Raw genomic sequence first — 20,845 nt, forward strand, 5'->3', positions numbered from 1 at the left:
ACCTCCACCTGGCGTCCTGCGAGAGTGAATGTCAGCTGACTCCTGCCCTGTCTCGATGTATGAAAGACCATAACCTTGGTTTTCCCAAGGTTCACAGTAAGACCCCTCTGTGCAGAAATCATCGAGTGCATGTAGATGCTACTGTAGACCACCTGGAGACTCAAACACAAATACAATATCATTAGCATAAAGCATAATATGTACTGAGGTACCTGCTAAATCAACTCCATCTCCGCCTCCCCGTGTAATGAAGTCAGCCACCTCATCAATGTATAACCCAAATAGCGTGGGGAAAGGGGGCATCCTTGCTTCACACCAATGGTGCTAGCAATAGTCTCGGACATACCTCCTGGACATCTGACTCGCCCAAAAACCTGCTCATATAATGCATAGATGCCCCATGTCATATCTGCTGGTATGCCTAGAGACTGCAGGCGCTGAAAAAGCCTCTCTCGTGGTACTGTGTCAAATGCCTTGCAGAAATCCACAAAGCAGCAATAGAGCTTTCTCTTCCTCACTCTGGCCTGATCAATCATACATCTCAAAGTGAATACATGGTCAGTGGTAGAGAAAGCTCTCCTGAAGCCTGCCTGCCCTGATGAGCATAAACCTGCTCGCTCAACATATAAGCTAAGCTCTTGCTCCAACACTGCACCATAGAGTTTGGCTAGCACGTGGCCAACCATCACCGTCCTGTAGTTGCTCGGATCGAGCGTATCCCCTGTTTTGTGAATCGGCACAATGGTGTGCATCGTCCACTCCGCAGGCAAACCCTCTGCTAGTGTCCTGTTAAACAGGTGTGCAAGAAAAGGAGCCAAAGAATCTACTGCATATATGAGATGCTCACCCTGCAGGCCCATATGGTCGGCGGCCCGTCCATGCTGTAGGCGGCGGATAGCTTCCTGTACCATCGAGTGGGTAAAGAAGCTACCTGTGGTAGGTCGAGGCTCTTGTGGCTGAGGTATAGGTGGCTGCTGTGGGACATGGTATAGGCCCTCTGCATATGTGTGCCATGTCTGTGGGTCTGCAATAGGTGTCGGTGTCCGGGGCTCTTTGAAGTGCCGCCATGAGACAGGGCTATCTCTACTCATTAAGAAATGAAAGATCTCTAGCTCCTGTATCTCTGCGAAGGCCCGCCTTTTGCGGCGAGTAAGTCTCCTCATCTCTCTCCTCGACTCCTGCTTTGTGATGGCTCCCAAGGCTCTCTGTATGCAGAGCCGTGAGTATAGGGCTCTGCACTCGTCATCATACCATTTGTTCTGGGGCATAGTCCCAGATCTCGCAGGCTCTCCTGAATGGACACGATGTGGGAAGCTCTGTAATGCAGCCGTGTGTAGGAGTGATGCCAGCTGGGCTGTAATGGTATCCATAGGTGCCAGGGGATCCATGAGGAGGAGCCGTCTCCCAACTCTAGTAAGTGGTCCCCATAATGTCCTCTATCTGGTCCAGTGTCCTCTGATGCCCGACTAGCCGCTATCTCCTCTGGATCCACAAGGTGGAGGATCTCCATGTCATCATAGTCATACACCTCACACTGTCTGCTCTGTGTGTGGGCATTGAAGTCGCCCGTAAGACTTCCCCTAGTGTAGAATAATGTATAATCTCCTCTGACAGACAAGTGTATGGCGAGGCTCCTGTCTCTTCCTCCTGTGGCATGTCCTCTGTAATGACATAGGAGGATCCTGATGGAGAAAAGTAACATAGAGCTACCCTGTCCTATGAGAGCTGTAAGCTGATCCACATGTATCTGGCCTCTGGATCCTGTGCTACCACTCTCAGTCTCCCCTGTAGCTCCCGTCTGAATAGAACTGCCACTCCTCCCGACCCTCTCGAGGTACCCTGGCGTGTGGTCCTCCTATATGCTGACTCCCACTGGAATCCCTCTACTCAAGGTAGCCCTCTCTCTGAGCTCTGATGTGTCTCTGTCAGTAGTATATCTCTCCCCACCATAACATGCTCCAGTTGTCCAGGCTGCACCCATAGTGAACCATTACAGTTCCATACTGCCATGTGTATCTCTGTCAGTGGCCTGGTCTGTGTCCCATAGGCCACAAACCGCTAATCCATGGGCCGGCCATCAATGATGACCCGACCATCTCGATAGAAGGCCTTCTTGCCTTCTCTCCTCGCGTGTAAGACTCGTGGCATGCAAGCTCTCCTATGCTCAAGCTGCATACTCGTGAGATCATCATCCAAAATAGGAGCTCCCTCTAAACCTCGTAGTATGACCCTCTTCCTCATGAAGGTGAACATCTCCGTCTCTCCTGCAAACTGTAGGATGAGGGCTCACTTGCGTGTTGAGTCTTTCCCGGCTCTCCATGCTTTGGTGAAGGGGAGAGGGTGCTCTTCCCTATAGCCGAGCTTCATGCATAGAAGCTGTCCATCTTTCTCGGGAGTGGAGTTGGGTGTCTCGGCAATACCTGTGACTCGAATGTTGAGGCGGCGGGCATGCCTCATCTTCTCCTCCTCAATGGTGGTGTGAATGATTTGGTGTTCTTCCCTTTGAGTCTCCTCCCTCACTTCTTTACGGATGTTCTTCTTCACCACCTCAACCCATCCTGACTGCTTGGCTTCGAGTTTTCCCTCCATGTCCTTTGTGATCTCCTTGGAGATCTCTTCTTTGATGGCCGTGAGAGTGTTGTCATTGATCTCCCCTTCTTCCTTCTCAGTATTCTTGATGGCTACCATTTCCACTTTCAATGCACTCACCTCCTCCTTGAGTGCCGTGTTCTCTTGTTAGAGGTTCGTGACCCGTGCTTCGAGAGCCATGATGTGCCGGTGTAGTTTGTTCTCCACCTCATTGAGGTTGGAATCGGATGTCTTCTTGTTCTCCTTGATTAGTGCCTTCATTGCCGTCTCGAGGGCCTCGAGTTTCTCTTGGAGACTCGGGGCCATTCCTCCAGATCACTCTGCAGTCCTTCCCACAGCCAGGGAGGAGGGAGAGAGAGAGAGAGAGAGAGAGAGAGGGCTTAGAGAACTTTGCACAGGACACACTAAGCGGGGGAAGGCCCCGCCCCCTTTCAGGAATTTATTTAGAAACAATCCACGGGCTCAGCAGCCAAGATCAATACATCAATGAATACAGAGGCAAACAAATATGCTGATGTAGAAACCCATATCGTAGTCGATATCGAGGCACGAGATCCCGCCTAAGCACACCACAGGGATGGCCCACAAGATCTCTCATCGGGCTAGTACCCAAATCCAATGGACCCCAAGCTTGTAAACGAGGTAAACAAGTGAGAAGTGTAGATGATAAAATTTATGATGTTCAACAGCAGATTAGACGCCCCATTCGGAGTAGAAACAGACCAAAAAGACCATACAAGAAGCAAGAGCATGAAGGCTTTTTGGTAAAAAGCAAGATCTCTTACAAGTATAAAAAGGATTGGACTTCTCTTGTAGTACCATGAACAAGATCATTGAAGATTGAAGGAGATCGTGGAGTATGTGTGGACATCATTATGATCATGAAGAGCTTCTTCTTCGCCATCAACACCTTCTCCAACATGCTTTTCACATGTACGGTCAGCCCTAGACTTGTATGGGCATATGCATGGGCAATACGAACGCATGTACGGAACTTTACGGACAGAAAATTCAGAAACCCTAAAATTGCTCCAAAAACCCTAAAAACTACTTTTTGGATGTTTTTATCGCCCAAAAACCATTAAAACAGGTTTTATATCAGTTTTCTTGCGAGAAAGAGCTTTTCCATGGTTTTCTTCATGGACAAGGCTATAGGAGTTGTGGAGATTACTCATGGGATGAGCGAGTGTTTCTTGGACTTGGACATATAGCTTGGACATGGAAAACTTGGGCATAGAGCTTGGACATAAACATGGAACTTGGACATATATTGTAGGCATGAAGCTTGGACATGAACATGGAACTTGGTTCTGAAACTTGGACTTGGATTTGGACTTGGACTTGGACTTGGACTTGGATCTTGACTTCGACTTCGACTTGGATTTGGATTCATTGGACTTGGATTCGTTGGATTTAGATTTGGATATTTGGATTTGGTACTAGCCCAGTGAGAGATATTTGTGGGTCATCCCCGTGGTGTGCTCGACATCAAAGATCTTGTACGTCGACATCAACATCGACATGGATATCCTACATCGGCATATTTCTTTGTTTTGTATTCATTGATTGTATTGATCCTGGCCAGCGTGCCCGTGGATTGTTCCTGAATGAATTCCTGAAAGGAGGTGGGGCCTATTCCCCGCTCAATGTGGTGTACTGTGCAAGATCCCCATTCCCTTTTCTCTCTCCCCCTCTCTTTTTATATTTTTATTTATATCTCTTGGACACGTGGTTGAGTCTGTCACTGCACGCCCCGCTGGGCTTACAGTGTATGGGCAAAAACATGTCCACGTGGCAGTACAGCAACAACCTATCAATGCAGAACAGCAACGCGAAAGCACGACAGCAGCCTATCAGCGCAGAACAGCAACGCAGCAGCAGACAGTCGGCGCATGCAGTAGTACAACAGCAGCCCAGTCGGTGCAAACAACAACAGGGCACAGTTCTGCACGACTGTACGGATCCGTATAACGTACGGATGGTTGGCGATGAGGTACAAGGTGACGTCAACAGCGCGACAGCAACAGGTGATGAGGGCGAGTGAGTTCTGCTTTTGTTTTACTTTTTTTACTTTGCCTTTGTTTTACTTTTTCTTTGTTTTTCCTCTTTTTCACTTTTTACAATAAAATACTATTCAAATATGGCCAGCTTTGCCAAAGTGCTTTTGTGCTTTGCTTTTCTAGCTTTAGAGCCTTGCTTTTTGGCCCTAGAGTTGCTTTTTGAAAAAGCAGCTTTTGCTTTTCGGTCCTACTCAATCCCCTCTTGCCAATAATGCTCTTGGCTCGTGGTCAACTCAATTTGACTTTTTGCTTTTCTTTGCTTTTTGAAAAAATCTGATGCTTTTCGATGTGCAACCTTATGGTCCCTGTCCCCATGCCTTCTTCCACTAGTCCAGTGTCCTGGCAAGGGTTCCATCATCTGAATAGTGCTAGGAAGGCCAAATAGTTACATTCCCTCCCTCTTATGGCTTGTCTTTGATGGTATTCTTCATGACATGTAACATGTGTTAGATAAAAGAAATCCATACTTACCTACAGCAAAAATTAGACACAATGCAGTCAACAAACAGGTGTGCATCATTCGCTTTGATAGGTTTTTTTGTGTCAAGACCATTGTGCCCAATAGATATGTCCCCGCTCAAACCCAGGAATAAGAATAAATCGTCCAGTATGGTTAGAACCTTAGGAAATAAGGACTGTTGCATTGCCACCTTCTATAATAGATCTAGCCGTTGTCAGCCCCAACTTAAAGAAGAAAGAGCTCTTGCATGCGTGAGTGGAAGAAAAGATAGATGCTCGGGAGCCACAAGAGAAGGAAGAGTTGCGGGAAAGCAGATAGAGGTGAAGGGTTGTGAGAGAGCCAACGGGTCTTGTTGTGTAGCAACTCTGTGGAAGCTTGCTGGGTTGTTTATTTTGTTTGGGAAGAAGACGACGTAGGAATTGCTTGAGGAGGTTTGGGTCTGTCCACAACAGAGGGTGCTGAGGTGATAGAGGGTCTTGTAGAAGGTTGGTGCCCTAGGACCTCTGGGAATAGCAATTCTATTAGAGCTTGGACCAGTCCAAAGCTTGCTTGACAATTCTCTGCTATGTTTGATGGTGAAGACCTGCAAAGTGTAGCTGCGGTGTTCAATGATACTTGTTCTTGTGGAATTGAAGAAAGACTTGAAGAGCTTTGTTGGGATCATCTTGTGGTGGATACATTTGTTTCCTTTGTGCTTCCTCTTTACTGTGTGAACCCCATGTCTCAGGGTCGTTGAGAGAAGCTCTTTTATCATCTATATGCAAAAAGTTTCCTATGGTTTTGATTGATGAGTTGTTTATGCTCTGGTTTATGTTGTGCTATTTGTGATTGCTAAGAGAACTCATGTGAGCAAAGATCTGGGGATTGCTAAGGTAGGTCTATGTCAGAAAGCTTTAATTTGGAGTCAGCAGGGTCTGACAAGAGTCAACTGGAGTCAGCTATGTGTTTGGGTTAGTCAGTTGATACTATTGAAAGGTGGATCTTGACTTGTTTGAAGCCTGTGGAGTCTAATCTGACAATCTAAGTATAGTCGAGAATCGGTCTAATAGGTTGTGGACTGGATTGTGGTTTAGGTGTCAGTTGAGGGCTTTCTCAAGTCAGAAAGGTGTCAACTACTGCCAACCTTAGATCTGTGGAGTTGACTCTTGGTGGGATTTGAGGTATTTGAGGAATTGGAGGTGTCAACAGACACTGGGGTGTTGAGATCTGACTCAGAACTGAGTCAGATGAGGTCGATAAGACAAATCTCAGTCAGCAAGTGTGTGTTGGCAGGTTCTTGAGGTTCTGAAGTAAGTTTTTGAAGATAGGTGAGGCTGGAGGAACTTTGAGGAAGCTTGGTGGACATAATTCTGACTGGGGTCAACAACACCTATCTAATTTAGTTTTCAGTCAACAACTGATCAGTTGTGTCAACTAGGAGTGTTTTTGGTCAACTGGTGGTCAGCTAAGGTCAGTTGAGGGGTTATAAGTGAGGATCAGAGCTATTGGAGGTCAAGATTGACTTGGGAGGACAATTGGAGCATAGTTGTCAATTACGAAACAAAGGTACGATAAAACGGTACCAATACGGGACTTTTAAATTTTGAAAATAAGTTTGATTGAGGTAAGATCCACTTTAAAAAACACTTGAAAAAAAGATATTTGTACACAATTAGAGATGCAAAGTCTAGAGAAGTTGTAACTTGTCGTAAACTAGAAAAAAGTTAAAACACTAGTACAAATGTCAAAGACTCAAGAGTCGTGAACAATGAACACTGAACATGCCATAAATAAGAGTCGTGGCCCACGGCCTACAATAAGTACGGTACAAAAACGACCGTACTGTTTCGTTTCGTCTCGTTTCGAGCTCTACGTCCAGTTGGTGCGGTACGCGTCCCGCAGACAACTATGAATTGGAGGAGTCAGCTCAGCTGGTTTGAGGGGTTTTGAGAGCTTTTATGTGTCAACAGAAGGACTAAGGATATCAGCTGAGTGGATTGGTGCCCTGGATATGTGTTGTGGTGTTGTAGTGCTCGTTTATAGAGCCCTCCCTACAGTGGTGTGTTCCAACAAGCTATAGAGGCAGGTCTCCCCCGACACACCATTGTTTTGGTGCCCCCACTGAGGAGGGCTTTGAAGCACCCTTCAGTCCGTTTGCAGGTTTGAGAAGTTTTCAGTTGTGGAGATGGCTGCCATGATGACATATCCGGTGTATCATGGCCATGTTCGTGAAGATCCAGAGGAGTTTTTGGCAGGGATGGAATTGGCAGCCTTCACCTTTGGTAAGGATAGGGATGAAGATAAGTTGACATTGTTGTCTATGTTGCTAGAGGGGGATGCTAAAAGGTGGTTGCAGGCATGGAGAGCCCAGCCAAATCAAGGTCAGGCATATGAAGACATCAAAGTGGCTTTGGTGCAGCATTACAAGCAAAGTGAATCTCCATATGCTTTATGGCAAGAGATTCAAAAGTTAAAGCATAATTTATCTGATGTTTTTGATAGATTTGTGGATCATTTTGAAGACCTATGGGGAAGATGGGACACTTCCTTGGGAATAGAGCACCCACCTCACCATCTTGACCCATTATTCTTTGCTTCCTCATCTCATCCAATCTGACATTCCTTCCAAGATATTGTCCAAGTGGTTGACTGAATTGCAAGAGTTTCAGTTTACTTGTATGGTGGAGGACCACCAAAGCTACATTGGCTGACATTCTGACATATAGGTAGAATCCTGTGGTGTTGGAGGAGGAGACAATAGGAGTTTTCTCCTCACCTATCACGATTCAAAAAGACTAAAATCATGTCAAACTTCTAATGCCCATCAAACCCTTCTTAAGGTTTGAAGAGAAAAAAGAATGCAGAAAGAAAGAGGCTTTTTCACCACAGGATTCCATTCTAAGAATATTTAATAAATTGCTAAAGCAATTAAAGGGCCAAAGCAAACTTCACGATAAGAATTGATACAATACCTGTGACAAAGAGAAGGGCACTTATGATTGCCACAGCGTAGCTTCCTTCCACAAACCTGCAAAGTAGCCGCATATTTTATTCAATTTAAAGAGGCAAATGCCAACCATCACCCATCCAAGAGAGAAAGGGAAAAAACAAAAATGTATTTACGTCTTACAAAAGGCCACAATGGTCTATGAGACCAAGATAGTACATCAAGAGTGTAGAAAGAAAGAAAGTATTATTAACGTCAATGAAAGACCCGAAGGATCTATGAGACCAAAAAGATGTTACATGTGATCCATGAGTAAACTTTATGCAAGACAACACCAAAAACTGAAAAACTAGCTGCTGAAATAAAATACAGGGCCAACATACTAGCCATGCTGAAATAAAATACAGGGCCAACGTACTACGTAGTCCCTGTGTGTACAGGTTATAGAAGTAGCAAGAGTACCTCATGTGATTGAGCTCATAATGTGTCACCCCCCTGGAGGATTAAGTACATGGATGATGGCCTCAATGTCCACTACCTCTGGGGCTGCCTCTCTGTGTCACTGAAGCAAGTCCGGGATCTGGAATCCATCCCCAACGACCCTCAAGAAGTGCTGTCTATAGGACTGGAGCTTTGGGGCAAGCTTGTCTGGGGATATCCATGTCTGGTCTGTATGAAGTCAACTCGAATATACATACGATCTCACCAACTCAACCTTGTCTCCTCTACTCTACAACATACTTTGCCTAGAAAGCGGCTGCAAGGCAAAGCATGTGCCTTTGTTCCACTTCTCTTCCAATCCACCTATAAGCTCAACCTCATGTCCACCGTCTCAATCTTCAAGCTCTATGTAGGATAACCTCATCCTCCTCCTCTCGGGATCTCCTCTTGCCTTGGAAGCTTCCCTCACTTGGATCAACACTCGGTCTTGGGCTACTCTTCAACCCTAGTCCACTCTGACACTTGCCATGGCAAGTACTTGCTTCATCACACTGTAAATGGAAGGGGCAACTGAACACGGAAAATCTAATCAATCATGAAATCTGAAAATACACATATGCATGCCAGATAAAACAAGATGACAAAGCTGCACAGTACACCACACTAGGAGCCAGAAGATGGGCTGAACCCCCCCCCCCCCCCCCTTTTTATGGTTAGATTACCAAAAAGGAGTCTGCTTCCAATACAACTTTGCGGTGCCCAAGGTTCACCACTGGCTGCACCTATTTCTTCCAATACAATATGAAAACAAGAAAAACATCACAATGTCTGAATTTGCTGATAATTTCAGCACAAGTGAGCATTCCCGGCATCAAGCACATGCAGGACAACTATGGACAGCCCATAGCACTCCCACATCAGCCCGGGACAACTCAACATCGTCATCTTCCTCTTGGCTCATAAAGCAAGTCGACCAGCCCTCAAAGGCTGTTTTCCGCAGTCGACCAGCCCTCAATAGCCACAGAAGAAAGCGACCAGTAGTTGTGCACAAGCCTGCAAACCTCCGGTCGGAAGGAAAACTCTCTAGAAGCCCACGACCAACTCTTCCTCCCTGTTTTTAACCTCTGTCCAGCCTCTATTCAAGCTGTAAATCCCTCGACCAGCAGTGGAGAACATGCATCTGGTGAACTTCAGTCGCAATGGATGGCTGTAGAAACTTGCCAACAGGCTGAAAACCAACCGACCAGCCCTCATGCACTCCTGAAAAGCATGCGCCCCCCCTCCAATCTAGAGTTTTGTCAATAATACTTCCCCGCTGAAAATAGCCCCCCCGTGTGCTTTTTTGGTCCAGAAAGGGGCGCCTACATGAAGGGAGTCCAAATAATGTCCAATGCCCGGTCTTTGGCTACCACGTGTATTAAATAAGTCCTGCTCAATGTGTACTCACTTATAAGTTGTCCGGTCACTTATAAGTGAGTGTGAACCTACATCCATAATTATTAACATGTGCACTCATAAAGCTGTAAATTGAGTTTTTGGGAAAACTTACCACCTACAAAACACATGTAGACCACCTGTCAGTCCCAAACAGGCGTGCACATACACGTCCACAGGGTGTCCAAGCGTCCCCGGCCCCATGGACAACACAGGCAGAAATCTCAGGCATTGTCCAGGCAAACAAGACAAGTCATCCAAAGATAAAATCAAAGTCATGCACACACATAAGTGCAATTATATTGGAAGAAACTGTCAGAATACGCAGCGGAGATGATGACCAAATCTGGGAACACGAGCAAAAACGCAGGCAGAAAAACAGCACAAGAGAGACAGATGTAGGCGTGTAACTCTGCTCTATATACACAAGAAGATCCCGAGAAATGATACAAATGAGGTATGGGGGCTGAGGACCTATATATACCCCCCTAGAGGGCAGTCGGCCAGCATAAGGAAAAGCCCACGACTGATAAAAAGGTCCACGACTGCATAAATGCAGTCGGCCAGCAATCTGGTGCCCAAAACTAATCAAAACCAGTCGGCCAGCAGCAAGAGTGCCCACGACTGATAAACACCCAGTCGGCCAGCACTGTACTGCTCTTGGCACCCTCTGGCAGCCCTCCCAAGCCTCAGAAAAAATGAGAAAAATAGGGGAAAAATACGGAGTGTGGGGAAAAATGGTAAAACACCTCATAAGGGCGGGCACACCCACAACAAAGGCCCTGGTGTATAAATCTAGACAGGAGATGACTTCTAACACCCCCTCTCAGCTCCTGGCTGTGTGACCAACCACTGGGAGCTGGGGTGCCGCCTGAGCAAATCCTGAGAGCGACTTCGTGAAGAGGTCCACCGTACTGTCCTCCGTCGAACAGAACTCCAGCAAGATGTCATCAGCAACAATCTGTTCACGAACAAAGTGCCTCTGGATGACCAAGGGTTCCACCAGTGGAAGCCCAAACCTGCAATGTAACCTCCTCCTGCTCCGTAAAACTGCTCCTGGGGCATAAGTAGATCTCCTCGTGTCCGGATCTCCTCCCCAAACCGAGTCACTCCAACCGTGGAGTCGGACTCCATCCAACAATCCCCCTCCTGTGTACAAGAGTCCATGATCCTTCGCATGCCGCAGAAACCACAGGAAACGCAATCCTGCCTCACAAAGAGACATCTGCAACCAAGAGCTCAACTGCCTCATCAGGAAGCTCCCGTCCAATCCGGTGTCCATCAACCAGATCAATGAACCATACAGCTTCTGAGTCACAGAGACATCACACTGCTCACAAGGATCAACACCTGTTACGGTGCACAAGCAAGTCCTGGAAACCTGATGAAACCTGTCAACCACCCCCTCTGAATCCGGAACCACAAAGCCTGGAGAAACCACCTCCTTCTGCAAGTAAGCACATGCCACCTACCTGGCTTTCCGAAAGGTCCCCGTGGAAAGAACATCCTCAACTACTGGAAATTCTATGTCCCGAACACTACGAGACATCAGAGCATAAGTGACCTGTTCAGCTTCCTCTGACTCACGAACACAAGAACTACCAACATCAGTACTGGAAAGTTCTTGCCAACTGCTGCCATCTACTGGCAAGTTATCCACCACCTGGTCTCGGAAAGCCCACTCCTGCAGCGTATCCACACCTGAGTAGCCATTACCAGACTGCCACTCATCACAATCCTGAGGACCTGGGAGAGAGAGTGCTGAAAGCCTGTAAACTCCATTCTCCGCTCCACCTTCCCAAACCACTTGGCCTGTTGCTTTGTCCCGGAGAGCAACAAAATGCTCATCAAACTCCACCCGTACGCCAGTCTTGCAAACCTGATGCACTGACAACAGATGAAAACCAAGTGCCGGAACATACAACACCTGGGAGGAATGCTTCCCCCCTCTGCCATCGGGAACTATCTCCAGCCTGCCCTCACTGTGAACTGGGATAGTGGACGTATCCCCAGTAAGAATATGACCAGAAAGCCTGCAGAGATCCTGTAAACCGGAACGGGAAGGAGTCATGTGCCTGGAAGCACCACTATCGAGAATCCACTCCCGAGTATCTGTTTTGCGGAGAGTCCTCCAATCTCCTCCCTGCTTGAAGAAAATGAAGCATCGGTGTCCATCACCTCCAGGTGCACAAAAGCCGGAGTCTTCATGATTGCTACTGAGGAATCTTCACCCTTCTCGGTCTTCCGCTTGGGACACTGCCTCCAGTAGTGGCCTTTCTCGCCACAATCATTACAGGTCCTCTCTGCCTTCAGTTTCTCGCGGTCACTAACGGACATCTTCTCAGAAGACTTCTCCGACGAAGCCTTCCCCTTGCCCGTGTTACGGCCTTTCGACCGTTGGCCAGTAAAGGCCTCCGAACCTCCACCCTGAGGAGGGTTCGTGAATCGTTCCTCCTGGTCCAGGACCATGGGCACAAGCTCCTCCCACGTGATGGTGCTGAGCCTGCCACTGGTAATCAAAGAGGAGTAAAATGCTAAGTACGAAGAGGGCAAATGTGACAGCAACGTTATGGCCATGTTCTCTGACGATATCTCCTTCCCAGCCTGGAGAACTTCCTGCTGAAGAGCCTCCAGCTTGTTAATATGCTCCCGTATCGTCGACGACTTTGCAGGGCTCATAACCTGCATCTGTACTTCCAAGGAAATCCTCTTCATGGGCGATACCCTGTTGTAAAGTGAGGCCAAATGCTGCCATATACCTCTGGCCAGCGTCATATGCTTTACATGGTTGATTACCTGTGGTGTGCAGTTGAGGAAAATAAACGAACGGACCCTGGCGTTGACACGATCCCACATCTGTGTCTGGGTCTCTCGATCCTTTCGGGTTGACGGTAACTCCCCTTCCTCTACTTCCGGCCGTGGAACACCAACAACGACGAAATCGGCGAGGTCGTAAGACTCCAGAACGGATTCCATCATAACCTTCCATATGCCGTAGTTGCCCCCGTCCAACTGACGGTCCACCGGGAACGTGGGGAGTGTCGGGATCTTCACATGTCTCTCGGCCATCTCAAACAGATCTGCCATAGCGGGGGTGTACTCTGAAAAGGGTGGGTGGGTGGGAACAGAGAAGAACTGATACCTGCAAGTGGCTGTCCAGCAAATCAGCCCGCCTTCCTCTTGCTTCTCCTCTTCCCGAACAGTCCAAAACAGTCCACCAATCAGCCACAAAACAGCCCCCTCTTGCTCACACAAATCCCAAGACCTATCTAGAGCCTAGGCTCTAATGCCATGTCAGAATATGCAGCGGAGATGATGACCAAATCTGGCAACACAAGAGCAAAAACGCAGACAGAAAAACAGCACAAGAGAGAGACAGATGTAGGCATGTAACTCTGCTCTATATACACAAGAAGATCCCGAGAAATGATACAAATGAGGTATGGGGGCTGAGGACCTATATATACCCCCCTAGAGGGCAGTCAGCCAGCATAAGGAAAAGCCCACGACTGATAAAAAGGTCCACGACTGCATAAATGCAGTCGGCCAGCAATCTGGTGCCCAAAACTGATCAAAACCAGTCGGCCAGCAGCAAGAGTGCCCACGACTGATAAACACCCAGTCGGCCAGCACTGTACTGCTCTTGTCACCCTCTGGCAGCCCTCCCAAGCCTCAGAAAAAATGGGAAAAATAGGGGAAAAATACGGAGTGTGGGGAAAAATGATAAAACACCTCATAAGGGCGGGCACACCCACAACAAAGGCCCTGGTGTATAAATCTAGACAGGAGATGACTTCTAACAGAAACAACCATCTGCTCAGTTGTACCCAATAAAATGTCCAGGGCTCATGATCCTTCCGGAACCTTCCCAAAACATAAATACACAAGATCTCCAAGATAGCTAGTCCTAGAGACTTTCATCATGTCAGGCTCCATGGCCATACATGTACACCATGTCTGGCCCCACAAGCCACACATGTACTATCATGTCAGGCTACACCAGCCATACATGTACTGTCATGTCAAGCTCCATATGCCACACAGACACACCATGTCAGGCTACACCAGCCATACATGTATGTCATGTCGGGCTCCACATGCCACACATGAACAGTAGAAAAATAGAAGCTGTAAGGAATTTTGTAACACACACTATCTATCACCATTTTAGTCATGTGGGTGTTTCGTTACTCTTCTTGAAACCTTGTTGCACATTCTTCTTGTTGCCATGCTTCTTCAACTCTTGCAAATTCTTCTTTTCCATCTTCAACCTCTTTCTTATAGTGCTCCAAGTGACCACCTAATACTCTCAAGTGTCAAAATCCTCCCATGCTCGTGGCAGAAGCAATCTTCTCATACAATGCTTCTTGTTGCCATGCTTCTTCAACTCTTGCCAATTCTTCTTTTTCATCTTCAACCTCTTTCCTATAGTGCTCCAACCAACCCTCCCAATACTCTCAAGTGACAAAATCCTCCAATGCTTGCGGCAGAAGTGATCTTCTCATACAATGACAGATGCTCTAGATATATGAAGCTAGTTGGATTAAGATCCAGTGAGTTCCTTGGAGTACAATGGCTGCCTTCCTAGACTTGACCTAGTTATGCATGCAAACTAACGCTACATGCAAGACCTATGCATATGACCCTAACGTACATACACAAAGTTGATTGCAGATGCTAAACCCAAACTGTAATTTAGAACTTTGCACACTGAATCTGGGGCTGAGAACACTATTGAAAGGGATGATCTAATTCAAAATAAGGAAAACGTAATTTTGGCTACAAACTCCAATACGCAAACCCTAATTTCAAAAAGCCCTAATTTAGCATGCGCAAACCCTACTTAGATGAACCTATGCTCTAATATCAATGTTACATGAGTGACGCAGCATAAGACTTAAACATAAATTAACGCAATGCACATAAGAGATTAACGCTAATCAAAACTCAGCAAGACACACTAGAGAATTAGAGATAGCCTAATCTGCTGAAATTTATCTCATTTCCGCATTCCCCCCCGCTCTACTGCTGACGTCATCCAAGTATGCACTGTACCTTGTGTTCTACTTGCTGCTGTTGACATCATCTCTACACTTTGTTGCTGCCAACATCATCTAATTACCTGCTGTGCCAGAGGTATTTATGGTGAGAACCAGTAGTAGCTATCTGAAGAACTGGTTGTGCTGGTTATCCTGCAAATGTTGAAAAACCTGCGCGTTGGGGAAGATCAATATTCACTACACAGAGAAGAAGTTGGATATTTGATATTTATAATACACGGAAGCTTTCCTGTTAGAGATAGGAACCAAGGTGCATTAACTTGCAAAAGAGAGAGAAAAGAGAGAATGGGCACAGCACACCAGATGGGGTCCCAATACCCACTAAAGGGCCCCCTCCATGAATGGATCTTAATTGCTGCACATATTCAATGAGTAAAAATAGCAGGGGTGAAATCTGCCGAAGACAGGACTAACCTGAACCTTTCCACACAAACTGGTGCACAACAATGGGAGAACCAGGATAAAAGCCGGTCACCTGTGTTGATGCATACTGGACAGGTATGGCAAAGGTGTGGGACACACATGACTCAACTAACCAACCTAGGCTGTACACTTGCAACTCATCCCTAGACAAGGGTTCCCAATGAAACTGCATGGTTTCCGGCATCACGTTCTGCGCTTGACTGTAGTTATGTCCACGTGGCATCCAAGTGCAAGATACACATGACAATATCTATGAATGATCTTTATATCTTAAAATATATATTTGTATCTGGATGAATTGGCCAATCTCCAATCGGGAGAAGAGAGGCCCTCATAGCTTGTGTTGGAAGTTTACTCACTGGATAATAAATATCTCAGGGGTAGGTCGGCCTTAATGTGCTATCACACGTTTCAGTGTTGAGGATTTAATGTTTTAGCTGCTATTTAAAGTGTTTCTTCGCATTAATGATTACGTGTTTAAAATGCCCCCCAAGTTACAGTATCATGTAAAACCTTGGGCATGGTCTGTTGACCAAGACTAGAAGCTTCCCCGTTCCTCTTCTTGAGATCCTCTATAGCACGTTAGAGTGAAGGAGTCTATGTCACTGCTCAAAAGTCTCTCTGGACCTCAACAGACTGTATCTATAATTTCTGGACTCCAGTAGAGAGTGACCCACAACACTGCTGCTCAGCATATTGAATGATAAGAGAGAGAGAGAGAGAGAGAGAGAGAGAGAGATTCTTTCAATGTCTACAAAAGTCCAATGGGTCTATGAAACCAACATGTGTTACAAAAGTTTCATGTGTAAACCATGAACATGGAAACAAAAAGTACTCAAAATGAAAGAGAGAGAGAGAGAGACAGGAGGAGGAGGATATGTTAAGTTCTAGTAGAACACCTGCAAATCAGAATGGTATCCGGGAATAAAGAATTGCTGTTAAAGGATTACCGTTCAGAACTTACAAGTCAATTACCTGTGGCATGGTTGCTCCACTATCTTACCTCAGAACAAGGAGGGCAGTCTCCATTACAGCAGCGACGCTTACAAGGATGGCGCTTACAATCACGCAATCGTTGACATTTTCTCTCGCATTGCAAATCTTGATGGCAAGGGACCTGCATATGTAAAATGGCAAAAGATTGCTCAACTCTAGAACTCAAACCATAGATCTAACTGGAATATTCATACAAATACAGCTTGTTAAAGACTTCAAAAAAAGGCAAAATAATTTCAAAGGGCATTCCTACTTAAAGCATACCAAAGATCTTGATTTATGGTGACCATAAGAAACCTAAACATTTAGTAAAAAGTTGTGCTTGGTGGTGCTGTCGCAGGCCGCTATAGAATCTAGGTAGAGGTTGCCAGCAGTTCTGAGATGAAAAAAATACCTCTTTTCTCAAGCTCCCGCATCGGCAGATTTTCATAGTCACGACTCTGCATACAGTTTTGCAATTGCCTGTGTGGCACCTCTCTTGACAACGGTGAAATGAGCATGGCAGCAATTTCTCACACGTTGAGCCACAAGTAGGTGCTATAGCATCACATGCCATGTCTTTGTAAGCAACTTTCCCACAAGGACACCTCTGTCTGCCTTGAAGCTCACACTCCCCACAAGGCCCAGGATGGCAAACTTTCTTGCACCAGTGTTTCTTGCATTGTAGTGGTTTCTCACACGGCTGATCGCAACTAAAATCAGACTCTGAACATGCACGAACTTCCTCTACTCGACCACATCTACAGCTATGTGCCCCACTTTTCTTACAAGGAGGGCAATTCCCTGCATGGCAAACCTCTTGGCACACATGGATTCCACACACAAGGTCCTTGCCACACTTCTTCCCACACGAGAAATGTTTACGGCCACATCGGCGGACATCAGTCCCTGCTCCACAATGGCAATTGGCCTTCACAAACTGGGGGCAGGGTGGGCATGCACCTGGATGGCAAAGGAGCTTGCATTCATGTCCACAACCTTCCGACAAAATCCGTCCACATATTTGGCCACAAGAGTGAGCTGTGAGCCATGGATCAATGGGGGGATCAACAACTTTGCCACAGTAGCACAATGATTCGCGAGGGATATTGGCCCGAGGGTACTCGATCCGACACTTTGGGCAATGCCAAGCTGCACCATGGTCAGCAGCAGGGAAATGCTCCTGTGGCAGCCTGGCTCTAGCTCTCTCTCCAGCGGCCTTACAAGCTTCACTGGCCCATGCTTGGATGCAGATGAGATGGTAGATGGCATGGCAACCTGATGTGCAATGCCAAATGGGGTCAGAGGTGCGTACCTTTTCCAGACATATGAGGCAAGAGATGGCTCTAAGTTTGGAAGCAACCAGGAGATCACGGATCTTGGAGAGTGCAGGTTGAGAACGGGAGCCCTGTGGTTCATCATAGCCTTGAAAAATGCTGGACTCTAGGGTGTCTACTGTGAGGCGCCCATTGTCACCTTCTTCACTGCCACTGTGATCATCATCGTCTTCACTGGAGAGATGGGAGCTTCTGAGATCTGGGAATGCTTCTTTGTTTACTGGATTGGTGGTGGTGGCGGCAGGAAGGGACCATGGCGCAGCGCCAGTGGAGCTGCGACGATTCTGATTCATTGCAAATCTGATGACAGAGGAACTGAAGAACGCCCAGGATCTAGCATCAGGTGGCAAGGTGACCGTGCTAGACCCAATCTCCCTGTGCCATATAGGCCTTTTATAGGACCAAAAAAATGTTTTGGGGAAATTCTCCTTTTTTTTAAAAAAAAACAGTTTCCTAATTTCCTTATCTATGCTCAATCCACATTACTCTGGAACGAAAAAAATTAATTACACCTTGCTACATAAATATTGGTATAGCCAGGATTGAAAATAGAAAACATTTGGGAAAATGTTTATTTGATCATTTCCTTGACCATGCTCAATAGGGGCCTAAAGTCACTAAAATATAAAATTCCAATTAATTGACCAAGAAATTGTGGGAAAATTACTGACATGGGAAGAAAAAACCACACACCCAAGATGAAATTTTTGTTTTAAGCTCTGCATTGAAATGAACATGATGAAGGTGTCAAATTGTTCTTTGGAAAAATGTCAAGTTTTTGTCACTATGTAATTTCGTGATCCAAAAGAGACGGATCCAAAAGACACCTTTGATATGTAAATAAAATCCTACGAATTTTATAATAAGACAAGGCATAAAAATGTCTTACCAAAACATAAAAATGTTATAGGACACTTGCATGTCCTATTACAAACTAGTATTAAGGTATTACTTTTGATACATCTATAAAATTGACATATAGTATACATTTTATTTTATCAATATCATATCCAATCAACGAGTTAACTTTATCTTGATTGGTATTTCTTAAAAAGGTCTTCACCTCTAACTAGATTACCTTTATCTTGATTGGTTTTTTGTTAATAGTTTTTTCAAGTCTTCAACTGTAACTGGATTACCGATGTAGTTTTTTATAAACATGTGAGACTTAAAGCCCAAGGCAATGTCTTGCTCCTACACACATGGCAAAAAGTGCTTAGATGATGGGTCAAACAAAACAAGCTCCATGCAAGACACGTTAGAGTCCGTTCCCATGAGGGCCTTTTTCCAACGCATCATGGAATAATTTTCAATTTTCTACTTTTCATAAAACACTTTTCTCCAAAAGTAGGTCCAGCAAATGAAGAAAAAATACAATCTCGCAGGACAAACAACTCACTATCTAAAATGGTGAAAGGGTTGTTTCATTCATGTGGTTGCTAATTCCATTGTTTAGAGAAACTTACCCATCCCCCCAAATGTGATCTTTAACTTGTTGCGAAATCACTTAGCTTCGTAAGTTGGGTTTTGGATCAAAAGAAAGCAAGCTATTACTATCTCCATGGGAAGTGTTTTTTATTCAATGTGTCACTTTGCCTATGAGTAAGAAAATTGAGTAAATTTAGTTATTCTAATTTATTATCTAAATTTAATCAAATTAATAATTAGAATAAATGTAGTTATTCATCTTGTTACTTATAGTAATCTATTGATACTTAGCTAATTTAAAGTCTATGTTTTCAAGCTTCATGAAAAGTTGAACTATCAAAAATAACTATTAGATCTAATGAAACATCAATTTAGATATATAAGTTCAAGTAATTAGCCAATGAGGTGATGGCTCAAGTGGTGAAGGTGTTTGCCTAGGACCAAGAAGTCCTGGGTTCAAAACCCCCCTTGGTGCTTCCTTGGTGGCATCACCTAGGGGCTGATAATTAAGCACCTATAGGGTAGTGAAAAATCGGTAAGTACGAGAGGATCTTGGTCCAAAGGCCAAAAAAAAATTAAGTAATTAACAAATGTACCTAAATTTGACAAAAATTAGGTATTAAAGTTAATGATTAAAATTATCTAATATGTTTATACAAATTATATAGTTTCAAAGAGCATAATCATCTAACACACACTTGAGAGAGAGAGAGAGAGAGAGAGAGAGAGAGAGAGAGAGAGAGAATGTATGTCTGTGTGTGTGTGTGTGTGTGCACGCGCACGCACGTGTGTGTGTGTGTGTTACGATAATTAATTTATTATTGGGTGATCCAATAAGTGAAAAGAATATCTTGGGTGACCCAAGTGTGACTAATTTGATTGTGAGTGAATCCAACCAACTATGACATGTGTGATGCATGTAAGAAATGTGAGAGTTTCATTATAAGTGAATCAAATCAACTCTTTTGAATTAATTCTTGATGAGGGTGATCCTAGTTGGTTGTGAGTGAATCCAACCAGCTGTGATATGTGTGAAACATGTGGTATACTTTGTGAATACGTGTGACGTGTATGAAAACATTGTGAGTGAATCCGATGTAGGAGTTTGATTGTGAGTGAGTCCGATCAACTCTGAGACACGTGTGACGCGTGTAAAGGTTCTGTGAGTTTGATCGTGAGTGAATCCGATCAACTTTAAGACACGTGTGATGCGTGTGAGGACATTAGGAGTGAATCCAATGTGGGAACGATTAATGTGTTTGATCACCCGTGTGTGCTAATAGTTACAACTGAGGACGGTTGCTTCTTAAATGGGAGGACTATCACGGGAGTGAGATTTTTCAGAATATTTTATCATGGGAATGAATCCAATTAATTATGTGTGATGCATGCTTCATGTGTGAAGCATGGTAGTGAATGATTTCTATTTGTTAGAATTATTTCCATTTGCTAATAGTTACAACTGAGGACGGTTGCTTCTTAAATGGGAGGACGGTTGCTTCTTAAATGGGAGGACTATCACGGGAGTGAGATTTTTCAGAATATTTTATCATGGGAATGAATCCAATTAATTATGTATGATGCATGCTTCATGTGTGAAGCATGGTAGTGAATGATTTCCATTTGTTAGAATTATTTTTTGTGAGTGATTCCAAAGTAATTGTGATCTAACATTGTGGATTATGTTGAGTATAGATCATGAGTCTAGGACA

General features: G+C 45.1%; 1 protein-coding gene across 1 annotated transcript in view; it reads right to left on the reverse strand.

Annotated features, from left to right (window-relative positions):
* Positions 1-18,105, reverse strand: part of NFXL2 (NF-X1-type zinc finger protein NFXL2) — a 51,014-nt gene extending 32,909 nt beyond the window's left edge. Inside the window, exons 1-3 of the mRNA XM_086801495.1 lie at positions 16,784-18,105; positions 16,397-16,510; positions 8,061-8,116 (exon numbers count right to left, since the gene is read on the reverse strand). Coding sequence (XP_086657621.1) covers positions 8,061-8,116; positions 16,397-16,510; positions 16,784-17,998 — 1,385 coding nt within the window. The 5' untranslated portion in view covers positions 17,999-18,105. The remainder of the gene's footprint in view (positions 1-8,060; positions 8,117-16,396; positions 16,511-16,783) is intronic.
* Between the last annotated feature and the right edge of the window lie 2,740 nt (positions 18,106-20,845).

Source organism: Cibotium barometz, chromosome 8 (assembly GCF_041138505.1).
Source record: "Cibotium barometz isolate CiBa-2024 chromosome 8, ASM4113850v1, whole genome shotgun sequence".
NCBI classification, from domain to species: Eukaryota; Viridiplantae; Streptophyta; class Polypodiopsida; order Cyatheales; family Cibotiaceae; genus Cibotium; species Cibotium barometz.